Source organism: Aptenodytes patagonicus, chromosome 1, assembly GCF_965638725.1.
Source record: "Aptenodytes patagonicus chromosome 1, bAptPat1.pri.cur, whole genome shotgun sequence".
Lineage (NCBI taxonomy): Eukaryota > Metazoa > Chordata > Aves > Sphenisciformes > Spheniscidae > Aptenodytes > Aptenodytes patagonicus.
Window position 1 is genome coordinate 83,291,402 of NC_134949.1, and position 17,516 is coordinate 83,308,917.

Genomic DNA, 17,516 nt, shown 5'->3' on the forward strand with positions numbered 1-17,516 from the left:
GCATGGACGGGGCGGGCGCGGAGGAGGAGCGGGCGCCCAAAGGGCTGGGTAAGGGCTGGGCCGCGCCGCGGGGCCGGGGCGCCGGCTTTCGTTAATGACCGGGGGGGAGGCACCCGGCAATGAGCCTAATGAGCAGCCCCGGTGGAGGATAACGATCCTGTCGCCTCCTCCAAGCTGTTATCTGTGCGGCGGGCCCGCCGTGGGGGCTGTGGCGGCGAGGGCCGGCAGCCATCAGCCCCTGCCTACCCTCGTCGCCTTGGGCAGGCGACCCCGCGTTACCCTGCCCCTGGGGGCAAGCCGCCATTTTGCCCGGAGTGCCTTGGGGGATTTTGGGCAATGGGCTGCGGCTCGGCCCGGTGCCTGCATGGCCGTCGTGTGACCTGGCTTGTAAAAGCACCTGGCAAGCTGGTGCGAGGGTTGGGGGCAGGCGGTCTTCCCTTCGTATCTCACTGAGGGGTTTCTGCTGCCTCTGGGTTTCTAGGCTGGTGGCACTTAACACCTTCACCCACTGTCCAGTTTTCCTCCTCATTGTCTGAGCTTGCGTGGGTGGACCCCTGAAGCTGATGCTTCTCCCTGTGTGTGTTCAGGTTGCTTTGTACCACATGCATCAAAGAACCTTAAAAATCCTGCTGTCATTGTGCAAGTGGTTACCTTGTTCCAAGAAACATCCAAGGAAGTGGTTATGAGAAGAAAAAGAGGACTTTGCTTCCTGCTCATGCACTTTCAGCAGCTCAGGTGTTCCAGACTCTCTATGTATGATGTTCCCAGTCAGTTAAAATCCCTTCTGCTTAAGGTTATGTTTAACTAAAAGTGGGACTAAATGATGTTCAGTCTCTTGTCATATGAGTGATGGGAGAAAGGAGTGGTTTGATAACTCCCTATTTGTTACCATGAAGGCCTATCTTTCTCTCCAAACTTTATTTTCATTTCTGGTCTTTTCTTTGGCAATCCCAAGTTGTTGTCAGGCCTTTGCTATACGTTTTAGAAATAGAGACAGCAATTTACCATCTCTTGGAGAAATATTCCTGTAGGTGATATAAAACTCCCAGGTGTCAATCTCTTTCTCTGCTGCAGATACAAGGTACATACACAAGACTTTGAAATGTATTTTGTGATGTAAGCACATATTGCTGTTTGCATAAAAATAAGTAAAAAGCCTTCTCAAATCAAAGCACTAAGCTGAAAATGCTATTCCTGATTTGAGGCAGAGGGTGAGTGACAGAATGGATGACGTGAAAATACTAGCTTTTTCACATAAGGAGCAAGACGAGCTCAGAGGCAGTGAGGAGGACGGTGGAAAAAGGAATTATATAGAACATAGCCAGCTTCTGCCTTGCTCAGTTCTTGACCCTCCTCATCAGGATATTTCACCTCATTTAACAGCAGTGGAAACTGTTGCTGCTTAACAAGATCAAAGTATTATAGTTGCATAGTTTCCTGCTTCTGTTTCTTTCCCCTGCAACTAATTCAGTTCTCTTAATCCTGTAAAAAGCAAATTAGAAGGTCTTGAAAGCAGCCTGGCGTCCCCTCATACTTCCATGAAGACTCTCCCATCTGACTGGTGTTGTGGGGTTCCTTCTTGATTAACAATTGTTTAAGAAATAAACATTGAGGCAGAAAGCAAGTCCTTTATTTTGGCATTGCACTAATATATATCAAAAGTAGGATAGAGTGAAATGAGATTATTTTAGATCTTTTTCACCCCAAATTAAACAATCACATTTCTCTGTAGGCACATACAACTGAAATGCTGCCAACAGTCTGTTCAAACTTTCCTCTTTCCAGACAGAGGCAGATAATATGGTTTTGGTTTTATTATTCTACTTTCTATTCTTAAGAAATAGTCACCTTTTTTTTTTTTTAAGGAGCAGAAATCACACAGACTCACACATTCTGAGATAATCAGCGGGTTTTCTTCTTTTGGAAATGTATATGCCAGCTGGGAAAGTATAATGCTTCCTTATTATTCTGTTGCCTATTTTAATTATTTCTCTTGCTGTGTTCTTTCTGACTGTCTTCTACTATTCAGTCTCTCATATTGTAATGCAGTTTGTGCTTTTTGTTAAACTTGGTCAGACTCTTCACCGATTTTTGTCCTCAAGCCGGCTATTTCATTACCTATCTTGTAAGTGTGTTATTCATAAGTGTTGTGGCTGAAGCTGCAGAAAACTAATTTAAGGCAGTTATTAGAAGTTTGTACAATTAATTGTGTTTTGCTTGGCCAGTTTGAGTATGAAAGAAACAGAAACCTCTGTAAATCAAAAAGTGATGTAATTTGTCAGATAATCACTGCTGACACAGTAGACCAGAATTTTGCTTGTATTTTTCTTTTGCTCATTTTAATAAGGTGAGACTTAGTGTCTTGGTAAGTCATTGATTTTTGTTCTGTTCCTTATTCCAAAGGCCTTTGTTATCCCCAGTGCTGTTTGCCCACTACTGTATTTGTATTCCGCAACCTTCCCTTTATTATCTGTGTCTGGAATTAATTCTTCCTGTAGTTTACAGTTGGTTGTTTTTGCAGGCATCTTCATTCTCAAAATGAGGCTTTTCTCATCCCAGATGTTCGAATATCTCCATATTGACCATATCACATTCTTTGCTGTTGCTTTCCTAGCAGCACTCTGTCCTGGTGACTGTCTTTATTTTGAACTCTCTAGTTCTTTTCACTGCTGGGTTTCATTGTGTAGTGTTTTCCTTCTCCCATAACTGAAACTTCCTATCCAGGCACACACTTTTTCTCATGCCATCCAGGCACATCTGGCTTAGACAGTGTGTGTGTGGGGGTGTTGTTTTTCATTTTTTCCTTGTAGAGTGCAAGCATGAGAAGGAGGACACATCACTGAATACTGAGCACTTTGTGGTAGATGCTGATGCTGTCGCTGGGCATAGTACAGGGAGCAGTGTGCTATCTGCATTCCAAAGCACAGCTATAAAGGAAGAAGTTGAGGATACCTTGGGAACAGAAGATAGGATCAGCCCTGTAAAGAAGGTGGAGGAAGATGGGAGATACTGCACCCTGCAGGCAACTGGGTCAACTACCCAAGACTCAGCAGCCCTTGATGGCCAGCTCGACCTTGCCTCAGTGTGTGGGCAGCTGTCAAATTTCCTCAGTGACGTGAAGGCTGTGCCCACATCTTCTGTGGTTGAATTTGCACAGGAGCCCACAGGTCAGTCAGGGTCACGTGAACAGTGTGAGAACTATTACTCTGACGGGATTGAAAAGGAGGCAAAGAAGAAAAAAAGTAACGATAGAAGTGGAATGTGCGCTGAGAAAGCATCTAGTGGAATCCCTGGGGACCTCTGCAGGCAGGATGTGTGTGGCCCAGCTACTCGCCGATCATCCAAATGCACTTCAGCCAACGCTGCAGCTCAGCAGTCCTACAAGGTGTCTTCAGTTCTGGAATCCAGAAGTAGCCATGATGGGACCAAGGGAAAAAAAGAGTTACTTGAGAATCCAGAAATTCTACCACCAGTCAGGAAGAAGTCACGCACCTTCTATAGTGCAGGTAGATACCGGGGAACCCACTGGCAGACAGTGACACTTGTAGTGCCAATGGCGCTGACGTTTCTTTCCTTCACCATACTGAAGGCACAGCATGGAGGTGCTGAACTTCTCTAACTGGTACTGCAATGCATTCTACATTGTTAGATGTGTGAAGACTTTTTCAAATAAAGGTTGCTGAGTGCCTTATATTTGAAGCATCGCTAGCGATGCTCTTTGTTTTACTGTGGAAGAAGATTTTTGTTTATTTTTGTGGTTTACTTTTAAAAAAAAATCTTTTATGTTGTTCATGTATTTCTAAGTATAGTAAAAAATGTTCTGTTTTGTTTTTCCTCTGTCTTGTTTCTTTTGTTTTGTTTTTTTTTTTCTTATCACATACTCCCCCCCCCTCTCTCTTTGAACAATACATCATTTCTAGAGCAGCTAGAAGAGTTGGAGAAGATGTTCCAGGAAGACCACTACCCCGACAATGAGAAGAGGAGGGAGATCGCGGCTGTGGTTGGTGTCACACCACAGCGTATCATGGTAACGCCTGTGTGGGTAACAGTGCTGACTGAGTTCTGTGCAGAAAATTGACGGAGCGGGACTGGGGCAGGGAGGAGGAGCTTGAGTAGGAAGGAAAGAGGAGCTCATGAGTAACGGGATAGAGTCTGCACCTGCCACTGGTGACAAGAGAAGGAAGAGAGCTCACAGGGATGGACGCTGCACAACCAACTACCCCACCCAAAATGGCAGTGGAGTCTGTGGTTGTGTACTCCATCTCTTCCCATTTCCTAAGATGAGACACATAATGGGTAGGTAAAAGAGGCTAAGGAGATTGGAGTTAATCTCTTTTATCTTGAAGATAATGGGCAACAAAGGAAACTGGTGTTTGGGGGTATCTTTCTGCTGTTATTCTTCTCTTTCTGTTTGCAATGAATCTTGCAGATTCTCTGGAAGAAAGGTTTCTTTGAGGTTCCTTTCTCTGGAAGAAAGGTTTCTGGCCTCACCTGGTGATGTGTGGAGGCAGTCATTGCTGATTTGTTGCCTGTATTCCCATGTGTAGATGGTTTCCTCTCTGAATGCATCCTGTCTTTCCGTTTATCAGGTCTGGTTTCAGAATCGCAGGGCAAAGTGGCGGAAATCGGAGAAGTTGCGTGTGAAAGGCAACAAAAAATATCCAACATCATCAGCTCTGTCAGTCCCCTTTGGGTCAGATGGTTATGGGTGAGGGACTTACTCTGTTTTCTCATTTCTCCACAATAGATACCTAATGAATTAAATATTTTACTTTGCCATTTCCCCTTTACATTTAAGTTACTGAGAGCTGACCATTGAGTTGGACCTCGGTAGCCTGTCAGATTTCTGGGCAAATTGTAGTGGACCCTCTTAAAAGTGCTTTTGATTAACCTGTAGCACTGTTTTGAAATAAAACTGTTGAAATTGCTCTGGCTTAAGTCACGTAGAGAGCAAGGGATGAGATGGAAAGGTCTGTGGAATCACCCCTTCAGTTTTAGTGTCTGAGAATGCATTGGCCAGGTGCTTTGTGTGCACTTGGGAATTCTTTTATCCCAGTTCTTCTCCCACCGTTGCTTTCCATTTCCATGGATTTTCACTTGGCAATGGAAATGCTGCTTGCTTAGATCAGTCTTACAAAGTCATGGGCTTCTTCAAAGAAATACAAGCTAGCATCTTTCATAGGTGAGCAGGGGACATTTATAGGGGAGTGGGGGAAGGGAGTATGTGAGAGGATAGATGGTCTTTCAAGTGGCAGTGAATGAGTAAGCGAGGGAAGACATTAGTCTCCACAGGGAGGTGTTTATGGCAATCTGGAGCAAGGGTCTTCCTGCAGAGAAAACAGAATGAAAAGAGAAAAATTAAGTGAAAGATTGGAGACCACCTGACTGATTTCATTGCACTGTCCCTGCTGCCTGTCCTTTCCACACTAGTGACCTGGGCTGCTTCCCTAAATACTGTTGATACAGCATCCCTTGCACTGTTTCTCCTTGCACTCATAAGTCAGCCAGTGCTTGCCCTTTCCACCTGCTAGTGATCTAGGATTTGCCCATTGTAGGATAGTGAAAAGAGTGTATACTTTGTCGTAATGTCTTGTCTTGTCCTCTGGTCCATGCTCATACCCTTTGTGTATACCTCCAGGGCACCTCTTCTGCCCATGCCTCCATTGCCTGACATTGCTCATGACCAGTCTGCCATGCTGGGTGTAGACACTACAGCTGGGAACTACTCCAGCCTGCTCAGTGGACATCCTGCACCACTTGCCTCCTCCTCAGGTGAGACCCCCTATCAGCACAAGTATTTTGAACAGCTGCAGCATTAGCTGTTGGTGCTGGTACGTTCCCAAACACTTTAGGGAAGGTCATGCGAGAGCCCTATGCCATCAGTCCAAAAAGTCCAAACACCAGGTTTAACAGCTCTCTGCTAGTTGAGTATCTACCAGCTATGTACCAGCACGGTGGTTCCTCCATGCTAACGCCAGAGCCAAATTTGCAGTCCTTATTCATGTCCTAGCACAAGCCAGCAAGGAAGTCTGAATATGACTTCATAAGGATACGTGATCGGGGCATTCTTCCGTAATAGCTGTTTGACACTGGTACTGCTTCTCTGAATGATGATGAAAGTATTATTCTGGTTATTTTGCTCTTCATGGCAGATACACACATCTCATATTCTGGTTTAGATTGTAATGTTCTGGCTACAACCTGCAGTCTGTGTACAACCTGCAGAGCTGTGTGAGGAATGTGCATTGTATAAACTGTTGGGGTTGTAGAGCCTCCCTCAGGTACTCCATACCTTTAAATCTCCAGAGGAGGTTCCTTGACTTCTCCAGCCAGTGCAATTTTCCATTTTGTGCAAGACCTTGAGGGAGTGAGACTAGCTGAGTTCTTAAGCATACAGCTTAATTTAATTGCTTTTGCAGTGTTGTTGGAAGTCAGTGGGGTGTGCTGTTGGACCAGTTTTCTACCTGAACTGAAAGAGAGGATTTGTTGAATTGTCTATTCATGTGTGGAGTATCGGAGCATTCCCTAGAGTCAGGAATGTTCCCTAAAGCATTTCCTATATATTTTTATGTTTCCAAGTTGGCACAACTTGAAAATATTTCCAAAGTGATGAGGACTTCACCACTTAGGAACAGATATCCCAATCAATAGATGTGCTGACATGTGGTACTGTTGTGTGTATTTTCTTGCTTCCCAGTGTCATTAATTCTTTTGAATTTCATGCCATCATTTCTGCCCCCTCATTGTATTCTAAATATACAGGGTTATCAGTATTAAGGGCAGTTCTGTGCAAGTGATTTTCTAATAATGACCCAAAGACATTAATGTTTTTTTAATAGTGCTGATACCTTAAAAGGATTTTGGCACTGTAGAAAGCAACTATAAGATTGTATCAATAAGCTTAGAATACTAATAAATAGATATGTATGCTAAAAGTACTTAATTGAGATACTTTCTTGATACCATAATTTAGCACTTCTGTCATTTAAATTTGCCTGTCATAGTCTCAAGGCAAGGACTACTTTAGTCAATTCTATGAGCTGTTTAACCAATATGACTGTAATTCAGTTAGTTCCAGTTTTTCCACTTGCAGCAGAGTAAATATGGTCAGTGTTTGAATAATTCAGTGCTTCCCAGAATGATGAAGTAGTGCAGTCTGTTGAGTCCAGTATTTAATTAGATAAAGACCAAGATTTTGCAAAATGATTAATTTACAAGAAACAAACCAAACATCCTTGTATTTTTACACTTGTATTCAGAACTCTCCTGGTTCCTAAAGTACATCTGCAGACATGCTATTCAGTCAAGAGAGAGTGTATTTGTTAGAGAAATAAAGTTTCATTCAGGGATGTGATCTTGTCATCTGTCTGTATTGAGCAATTTCTTTCTGGGGAATCTGCACGCTGGGATGCAATTCTCCATATGGAAAACACAAGCAGTCTTTCTGATAGGAAAGAAATGTCCCGTCTGAATTCTTTGTACAATGTGTAAGGAAGAAAAAGGGCAAGTGAATGTCCCCGAGAGTGGACTGGGTATGTGAGAAAATGAGTGATAAAGATAGCTGGGTTTTTACTCCTTGAATCCTTTGAACTTGGTGCTGACTGCCACCTGTTGCATTTACTGTGTATGCATCTGGCTTTTATGAAACACATGCTTCCTTTGCTTGTCTGAAACCCCTGTATCTTCAGTGTTAAAGACGTGTGAAGATGAGAATGTACTTCATTCTGCTACATCTATGTGAGGGAACAAGCTTCCCTTTGTTCTCTTTAAATCATGCTGGGCAAGAAGTAATGAAATCTATTTGTGTCACCTAAGGCTGGTAAATACTTTCCAGATACCGATCTGTTTGGAAAAATGTACCTTTTCTAAATCACTTTGCAGAAAAGAGGCATGCTTTGCTAATGCACACAAACTGTGATGTTTGATGATTGGTTTTTAACCTGGTTTCCTGAGGGAAGGGAGGAGTATGGTGTACGTAATGAGCCACACACTCACTTTGTTTATGAAACCCACCCTGCCCTCCAAATTTGTTTAATAAAAATTGATGGAAGGTGGAAGTCTTAAAAAATTACGTTCCTACAAGTCATGGGAAAATTGGCATCTGGGCAGAGCGGAGACCTAAGTTAGTGCTCCCTCTGAGGAAAAAGACTGTTCCTAGGTGTAGAGAGTCCTTATAGAAGAGAGATCTGTACGGCATAATCGCAGGAAAAGCTTCAGTCACAGTTTTGCCTTACTAGATGCAGGATAACACCACCATGGGGAATGAAACTTGGTTTTTTCTGTTATCTAGCATTGTGTAGGCAGACTTTTCTCTTTAAGAATGAAAGCAGAAAACGAAACGGAAGAAAAATGAAAGACAATGCGACTTTTGAATTCATTCAGCCTCCTTGTTCAGAAAAAAAGCTTGTCAATAAATAGGGCCATTCAGGGTCCACCTATTTTCTTTATTACAGTATCTCAGAAAATGGAGGAGATAAAACTTGGATAGGGTAAAATCCAAAGTAACAGAAGCAAAATAAAAGAGGGAACAAATGAATAAAAAGGTCATCAATTTACAAGACAAAAACAATTGCTTAGTAAAAGTGGCCCTCGTGGAAACAGCTCATGGCAGGCTTCAGCAAAATAATCTGTGACCTGTGCGCATTGGTGCAGTTTGTACCCACAGACTGTGGCCTAATGGGAGTGGCTATTCAGCTGCTTTCCTTGTTAGCAGTGTGTTTAACCACTTTTGGCATGACAAGCAAATGACTTAAGTGCATGAGAACATTACAGTCTTTTACCCGACACCTTTGGAGAGTGTTCAGTGCCACCTTTGCCATTGTCTTTACTTCCTCTAGCTAGTAGTTCTGACTCTCTGTTGGTTTGTGTTTGGTTTTTTTTTATGTCCCACTATTTTGTACAGTTCTCCAAACAAGCTGATTAAAAATGCCAGCAAGTTGTATTTGTGATGTACTCTACCTTGCTGGCAGTTACGGCTTCTGATTTTGATATTAGCCATAAGAGCCTTTTGTGCTTCAAAAATTCAATCTTGAGCTTGCTTTGATCTTAGAATTGTTTTCTTATTACTTTTGCTAGACACATAGCTTGCTTTAAATTAATGGAGTTTTTTTTGACATTTGCAGTTATTTGAAGTTTTTCTTGTTTGTCTGAGATTCTTACGAATATATATCTGTGATTCATTGACTTAAAACACCGGCTTATGTTTTCTTTAGAGTTGACCCTTTAGAAAGAAAAGTTACTTTCTATGCCTCTGGTTTGTGGGAGGAGATTTTTCTGCCCCACTGGTGCTTTTGCAGGAAATACTCTGTTTCACGTGGCTGTCTTGCTGAGGACACATGTCAGGAGCCCAGCCTATGCTGGTATCTCTTATGCAAATAGCAGGATGATTATTCAGTGGCAGAGAAGGGATTCTAATGGAAGTCCTGGGAGCAATTGGATGAAATTGGACATGATCTGTCAAAGAACAGTAAATAAATGACAAGCTCTAATGATTTCACTTATAGGATTCTGGCTTTTAATCAAATTACTTTAAAGCTGATGATGTGTAGCTGACACGGCAACCAAGAGTCATACCTTTTAAACAAGTGGTAGGTTCTGGCGCACTGAAAATCCAGAAAGGGATCAGACTGACACACTTCTCCAAACAATGCAGTTAGAGATCGAAGTTGGTTTACTGATCTTCAGTCCATTAAATGAAGGATACCGTTGCTCCTAAGTTTGATTAATATTTTGTCTACTTTCAAAAGTCATTTGAGACTTTACTTGTCATTTACAAGAAAGATGTGTTTTCTCATAATTTCAAGAAGGTGTATCGGTGAAAAGCTTTGTGATGGCTCTTAATGTTCCAGTAAATGCTGCAATTACACAGGCATGTTTCATTAAAAGAAACTGGATTGGATAGCGTATGACATAGAGACTCATAGTAATAGAGCCTTTTGCTGAACTTGATTTGATGCTTGAGAAAGCAGCCCTAGCAAGTAGACCGTATGAAGTTAGACTGGTTTCTCAGCCTGTAAACAACATCAGCTGCGTTGTGCCCAACAACGTTAAACAGTTACAATCATGGTCTCCAGCCTCCCAAACAGTCTGCAAACAGCTGCATAGTTACTGCCTGAATCATTGCAGGCATCTCATGCCAAGGCCTTTTGGAGTCAACATAATAAGTGCTTGACTAAGAAAGTCATGTATGGCTGATGTCAAGAGGAAGGGCTCCGATGCAGATAGGTGTCACTCAGGTAACAAATCTTGAGCACATGATCTGGTCTGTTAACAACAGTGAAAGCAGCTTCCTAGAACATTTGAAAACCATGTTTTCACACTTCAAACCATAGTTGAAACCATGCCCTGTTATAAGTTCACGGACACCTCTCTAGAATAGGCCTCTGTCTCCTTCAAGACAGAGAGGGAGGACTGAAAATCCCTCCAAAGACTGGTGAAGGACTGAAATCATAGTCATCCTGGTAGAAATATACACATCCATTTTTGTTAACTTAAGACTCTGTCCCATTCATTGGAAGCTATTTGCATTAAAGAATGGGTCTCTTAACTCTGCTAGGATGTCGAGGAAGCAGCTATAGTAGGGGGAAAGACAGCTGTGTAGCTGAAGACTTAGAATAGCCATTCTTGAGTTAAGACAAGTGTAGCGCCAGGACTGGTTCAGAGATCTGAAGCTGCAAATTATTAAATTGCTTTCCAGAAATTCCCAAGGTTATCTCATGGACTGAAAACCCAGAAATAGTGGAAGTGATAAACAAAAAATCCTATTGTTACATTTCCATGTTCACTGGAAAGCCTTCTGAGGATATCTGTCTCTACATCAATGTCAGGAAGAGCAACAGAATTGTAAAATGTAAGCATTATCTCAAGCCAGTGATCAGAATTCATCATTGAACAAGATGCTGGAACTTCTGTAAATATAGTGTCAGATTTAGCAGATATTACTTCTGTGGGAATTGTTTCTTCTTACTGCGTTTGTGGCTTTATTCAGAAGATACAAATTCAGCGTCTTTCTTTGAAAGGACTGAGAAGTAGAGGAAGCTTTAGAAAAGGCTGAACCAGCTCTTTGGAGGCTGTGTGTGCTGTCTTCGCGATCTCGTTGCCTGTGGGTCCTGTTGCTACGATCCACAAAGATTATCTGCACAAAGTGTTGCAAATATTTGCAAAACCGGAACTTAATTCTTAGTAGGTGTGAAAGTGGGTTTAGAAGGGATTTCCTGGGCTATGTTGTTAACACTGCTTTTATTCATCCTGAGCAAGACTAAGGCCATCTGCAGAATAGCTAATGCTACTGTCATTATTGAGCTGAAGCTTTATCAGGATATAGACTGTTTTTCAGGTAAGTTGTGCCCCGTATGGCTGCTGTTTCATAATGTTTGGGTGAACTGCTACATTCTGGGACAGAATGGTTAGGAAAAGCAGTGCAAATGAAGGTTTTAAAAAATCAGAAGAGATCTTCAGCTTCATTTCTGGCTAAGCCATTTTGACTTGCGAGGAAACTAAATGTTGTCTTGACTAGTGCTCTGTTGTGTGGGACTAGATCTGTGCTGTGTCAAAAAACAGGAATGTGACAGGTGCATCATAGATGCTGCCTGACATGTAGAAGTAGTATGTTCAAATAGAAAAAATAAACCACTGAGAATTGCCTGGGCATGTGAATGCTTTAGAGACACCATTCTAGATTTTGCTCTAGTTTTCTAAATAAGCCCAAAATCAGAGCTATTCAAGTTTTCATTGAAACGTCAGGACTCCTTCTTTCCATAGTTGCAGACGTTGAAAAAAATTGAATGTGGGAAGATGCAGTAAGATAGGCACAATTGCACAGCACACTGGGGAATCTGAGAAATGGTTCTGCAAGGTGTTGAAATGGAATCTCCTTATCAGCTCTCTGGGCATGCATACCAAAATTCTCTAAAGGTAGCTCATGCTTGCTGTGGCAGCTTTATGTTTAGGTTTTATCTTTAAGGCCTTTGATTCACACCTGGTAGAGTTCATTTGATGTTACGCTGTATGCCTGCAAGGGTGAAGTACAGCTGTAAACTGTCCATGCTACTAGCTTTCCCTGAATGCTTTGCAATGTGCGGGAGTACACCAACTTTACCTGAACAGTCAGTGATATGTTCTCATATCTGCCTCATCCGTGTGCTGGTTCGGCCCAGCTAGACTTGAAAAGTCATTTCCAAATTGTCATGCACACCTGATGGTTACACTTCTCAAGAGAGAAATCATTTGCTATTTGGCATAATAAAAGAGAATCTTGTTCTCTTGCACTATATGCAAGCTTCTTGAACTTCTGTGTTACTTGTTACTCTGGATCACCAGCATACATGATTCTGACCTTTTCATTTCCTATATTGTCCTCTTTCCACAGAGGCTGTTGTGTAGGAAACTGTTCCTCTCTCCTTTTCCAGCAGTGACTGAGGAGACAGGTCACCAAACAAGATTCTAGCAACCAAATGGTGTTGGTTTCCTTTTCCATCTCCCAGCTTTTTTTACCCAAGGCCCTTCAGCTGACATCTCTGCATTTTTTATTTTTTGCCATGACTCATCAGAGGCCAAACCAGGAGTGAAAATTTGGTTAAAAAATGGCCTAGACAGTGGATCTCTAAAGGCACACTTTTGTTTCTCTCAAACCACAGTTAAATTTTTCAAAAGGGTAATCTGTGCAGCACACTCTTCCCAGAGGACAGTAGAGATGGAAGATGGCTGGGGGATTGTTCCTGGCCTTTTTCCAGGAAGTACTTTGCTTCATTTGGCTGCCTTCTTGAGAGCTGAATAAATCCAGTATGCAGAGACTGAAATTATGAAGGTAATTTTATTTAACCAATAAACATCATCCTCTGCTCCAGAGAGCTTGCTACTACTCCCTTTTGCTTCCCAGCAGCAATGCTGGTACTTACTTACTTTTATTCCCATCAGTTAACCTCCAGTCTTTCACCAGCATCTTGCTTTTTTGTTCTGCCGCTCTTGTCATTTCCTCTGCTTGCTCCTTTTAATTTTCAGTATGACAGCATACTATGACAGTCTCTCTTTTTATTCACAGTCTCTTCAGTGGCAGGAATGGTGGCATCTTGTGAAGCAGTTCAGACAAAGGCATTACCACAAGTCAACTTCAGTTCCAGCAGAACGGAGTGCTTCCCTAGTCTTCCCAGCCCTCCACCCATCCGCAGGGCCAGCCTACCTCTCAGTCTGTCCTTCAACCCCCAGAGTCATATTGTTCCTTTGATGCTGGACACTCGCAACAGTGAATGCAGCTTGTCCAGTCAGGAAAATGGCTCCAGGGAGGCCTTCACTTACAGCATCCAGAATCAAGGGTAGGAACAGATGAGATTGTCTCTGAGGGAGATGAAAAAAGTGAACCCTGAGAGAAGCCTTGGGAGGGTGAAGGTGGGACATGGGACAAGGAAATAGGTGGGAGCAGAAATGAGAAGTTAGACGTGGGAGTGAGAATGTCCTTTAAATGGAGTATGAAAAAGTGTATAATGTGTGTAGTAGGACAGGGCACCTGCTGTCAGAAAAGTGATACCTTTAATCAGAGTGCTTTCAGAATTGCATGCCTGTGAAGTGAATGTGGGGTTCAGAAGCACAGTGAAAAGGAATCCTTGAGAGAGGGTGGGTGTGCTTTGGGGTGTGCTTTGGAGAGTGGGAAGAACTGAAGGAAAGGTAATCCCCACTAGTGCGCATTGTTAAAGAAACCTGCTGTGAAAGCACTTGGCTCGAGTAGTTTCTGTTACTCTTGTCCTGTGCCTGGCATTTGGGAGGAAGGGTTGGAGCGGCTGTCAAAGGGAAGATAAAACAATTGTTTATTGTACAGGTTGCTGTAGCTGTTGACCCTACTTTAATCTCTGAATTGCCTCTCTCCTTGCTCTCTGCAGTTTGAGTTCACCAGTTTCATGCAATTACCCTGAGCAGCTGGAGTCGGCAGGCAACCTAGAGACCACGTACAGCAGCCAGGGTGGAATTTATCAGCTGCCCCAATATCCCCAGCAGCACCAGCTCTCCCAGTTCCACCATCTGCCGGGTCACCTGACCAGCAATGTGCTCTCCAGTGTCCGCCTCACTCCTACACCACCCACGGAGTCCCATACAGCTTTCCTCGCCTTACCTGGTAACAGTGGAGTTGTAACCTATGGGGCAGCAGGAGCCACACAAGGCTACGTACAAAACCACATGGGGGGACAGCTCTTGTTACAGCAGCCAAGTGGAAACTCGGGTAAATTTCTGAAATCTTTTGGCATCCCGCTCCTCTGGAGTAACGGAACAATACCCTGAAGCATTCAGGATGAGCAGTGGTTTTACTGATAACTGTGACAGAAAGAAGGAATATGCATATACATGCACAAATATATATAGGCTGCCCATCTTTTTTTTTTATAATTTCCTTGTATACTTTTTTTAAAGTGCTGAGTAACGCAATGATTGGAATCAAAAGTTACTACATAAGCTGCATGTCAGAGAGAGTGTTATGTGAATATGACAGGTAGTGCAACGGTTTTGTCTGTTATGGAGAGCTAACTTTTTTTGTTCAGGAGTGTACTGTTGTGCAAACTAACATGCCTTCGGTGTATGTGGGTGGGGGTCAAGGGTGCAAAGTGAAAAAGGTGCCAGAGCAAATGGAATAGTTGGAGACAGCAAGAAAAACAGGCTTCTAACTCTGCTGGGCTTCTGCAGAAACCATTTTGAAAGAATGTTACGGATCTTAGGGTAGTGCAAAAGAAGAGAGTGAGAGACAGGGGCCAACAGAGTGTGGATATAGCTTCTTTCTTTTTCTTTTTCTGACATGAATTTGCAACACCACTTAGATTAAAGCACTTCAGCATAATTTTCTAAAAAGTAACTAGGTAAAAATAGCATTGTCAGTCTCCTTGTTTTGTGTCAGGGATTTGTATTTTGAAGTCGTTCAAGCCCAAGTACAACCAAAAGATAAACTATTGCAGTTTATTTCTTTGGACTGTCAGGTTTGTTGAATTAAGCTCACAGTCTAAAAAATACATCTCTGTTCTTATCACATAAGAGAATAGAGTTTTCAGACCACAGATGCTGCTCCTGTTTTTGTACCGTTTTTGTGGACCTTGTCAGAGAGAGAAGTCTTACTCACAGGCCGATGGGTGCAAGCTGGCTCATGTTCACGCTGTTCATGGCTAACATTCTCCAGAACAGGTTGGCAGCACCCATGCTATCTAGCACACTTGGCCTGGTTCTCCTCTCTGGTTGTAGGGCATCATTCTTATTTTCTGTGGTTTTTCAGTTTGAAGTGCCAGAAGTAATGAGAGGGCTGTGTCCCAGCAACCAAATTAATATTTTTATAGCGTGATGCCAGAAGTGTGTGCTGCATGCCTTGGGGCATGTCGTGCGAGCATAAAGGGATGTGTAAAGGTGCAAGCCTTGTTAGGACTGATAAAGTTGGAGGATTGTTGAAGGAACAGAGGCAGAGTTGATGGTCTCTTATTCCATACTTCTGTTCAAGGAAGGGATGCTGTGGCTGTTACGCAGTGTGGATGACCAGGGCCTGGGCTTCCAGAAGTGCAGTGGGAAGGGAACCAATCTGTCAGTGTAGACACACCCGTCATTCTTACTTCAGCATGTAAGCAAGCGAGCAGTTTAGTTCAATTATAGATATTAATTAAAAAACATTCCTGCTTCCTGGATTGCAGCCTTAATAAATGAAGGTGAAGATTAAGCATCCAGCTTATGCTTTGCAGAGCTAACTTGGAAAATAGGAGTGGAGGAAAAAAAATTGGGAGTGTGTGTGTGTGTCTAATATCATTACATACACTCAGGATCTGTGCTGAAGTGGCATCATGGTTTTTAGATTATAACAATGCTATGAACTTCTTAAGTTTTTCCTCCTAATAACTATGTTCTGGATAAACACACTGCAATGTAAACAACAAAGTTAACCTTCATATGTGTGTGATGTCTGCTCTACTGCAGTAACCGTGAAGGCATAACTGTAATACTGTATTTGCACTGAGCATGCTCTCTTAAGCACAACATACACATTTTTACATATACATGGTTTTAATCCTGCTTTCCTTATTTTCATTACTCTGTCCTTTCTTGCTTGCTTTTTCCTCAGCAGGCATCAATACCTATCAAGCTGTGCCCTGGAATGATTTCTACATGCAGGGAGCTCCATTCTCGAACCAGTTGCGCTCACAAATGCCATTTTCTAGCACAACAGGAGGACAGTACTTCACAGAGCAGATTTCTTACACTCAGCCGCCTTGCCTGCCCTCCTCTCCATATTTTCTTCAAGCGCCCAACGGAACAACACTGGGATCCATGCCACATACTGGAAAGCAAAAGGGAGTCACACCACCAGACCAGAGTACAGACCAGAACCACAAAACAGAGCCAGAGTTGACATCGCTCGCTGAAAGAGAGGAAGTAGAGAGTAGCAGCAAGAAAGGAGAGACTATTGTTGGTAACTGAAAGGCCAGCTCTTTTGGGTTGGTTTTTTTTTTGAGAAGGGGGGGATAAAGAAAGAGTTCCAAGACAGTAGTAGCTCCTCTGAATCCAGGATCAAAACTGTGGCATGAATGGGAATGTAACTTTTTTTTTCCCCTGGGTTGCTGTCCACGATGGGTCCCATTATCCTATATCTAGTTCTTAGATTCACCTATTTTTAGAAATGGGGACTTACAGGTCAGTAAAATAGATGGCAAAGTTCTGTCCTCTGTCAGACATCGTCTGTTGTGAGCTGAATGGCTACACAGGAGTGATTATTTGTAAGATTTCCAGAGGCATATACACCTCTCTTCAAGGCAGAACTTCCTGAACAAGAAGAGGGGAAGGGGAAGGGAGAGCTTTCTATTTGGATTTCCATTTTCAGACTTCTATTTTGGAAACAAAATTACCTTACTCTAGATTTGTTGAAAGGTGTCCTATGCCTTAAATATTGTTTGGGTGTGTATGTCCAATTTTGAAATATAAAACATTTGAAAAAATTCAAGTTATTCTGTGTCACGTGAGATCACGTTTTCTTATGAATCTGTTTGTTTTTTCTTCAGATATTAAAGACGACACTAATGACTGATGCTGCACTTTGAGAAAAAAACAAAGGAAGAGGAAACATTACCATTTTAAACTGCAAAATAAGAAGAGACAAAAAGACGAGAAGAATAGCATTTGCAACAGAAGCGCTTTTTTGTTTCTTTTTTTGGGTTGTGTTTTTTTTCTTGTTGCTATGATTAGTTTCCCGCTGAGGAAAGAAGCAGGGAAATTTCAATCAATAAAAGCTTCTGGTCTGTGTTTTTTGCAAATCTCCTGACTTTATTCTTCTTAATGAATTCTAATCTTGAGGAGCTCACAGACAGGAAAGAGCTGATACAGGCACCAGAGTCCCACAGGTAGGTGGAAAATTCCAGATCATGAAAGAGTCAGAAGGTATGGCTGGTGTCCTGGAATATGTGGGAAGAGAGCCCAGGAAGAATAAGACGCATGCAAAACAGGGGGAGGAACTCCAGCAACTACACCTAATTTTAGGGACTCCAGATAGTGCAAGAAGTGTGATGGGA

General features: G+C 42.5%; 1 protein-coding gene across 1 annotated transcript; it reads left to right on the plus strand.

Annotated features, from left to right (window-relative positions):
- The first annotated feature begins 2 nt into the window (after window positions 1–2).
- On the plus strand, window positions 3–17,242 carry NOBOX (NOBOX oogenesis homeobox). Its single transcript, XM_076332920.1, has 9 exons — window positions 3–48; window positions 2,811–3,506; window positions 3,921–4,027; window positions 4,590–4,708; window positions 5,639–5,772; window positions 13,040–13,310; window positions 13,872–14,209; window positions 16,076–16,423; window positions 17,010–17,242. Exons 1-9 carry the CDS (start codon window positions 3–5, stop codon window positions 17,033–17,035), a joined length of 2,085 nt encoding a protein of 694 aa, XP_076189035.1. The 3' UTR covers window positions 17,036–17,242.
- The last annotated feature ends 274 nt before the right edge of the window (window positions 17,243–17,516 follow it).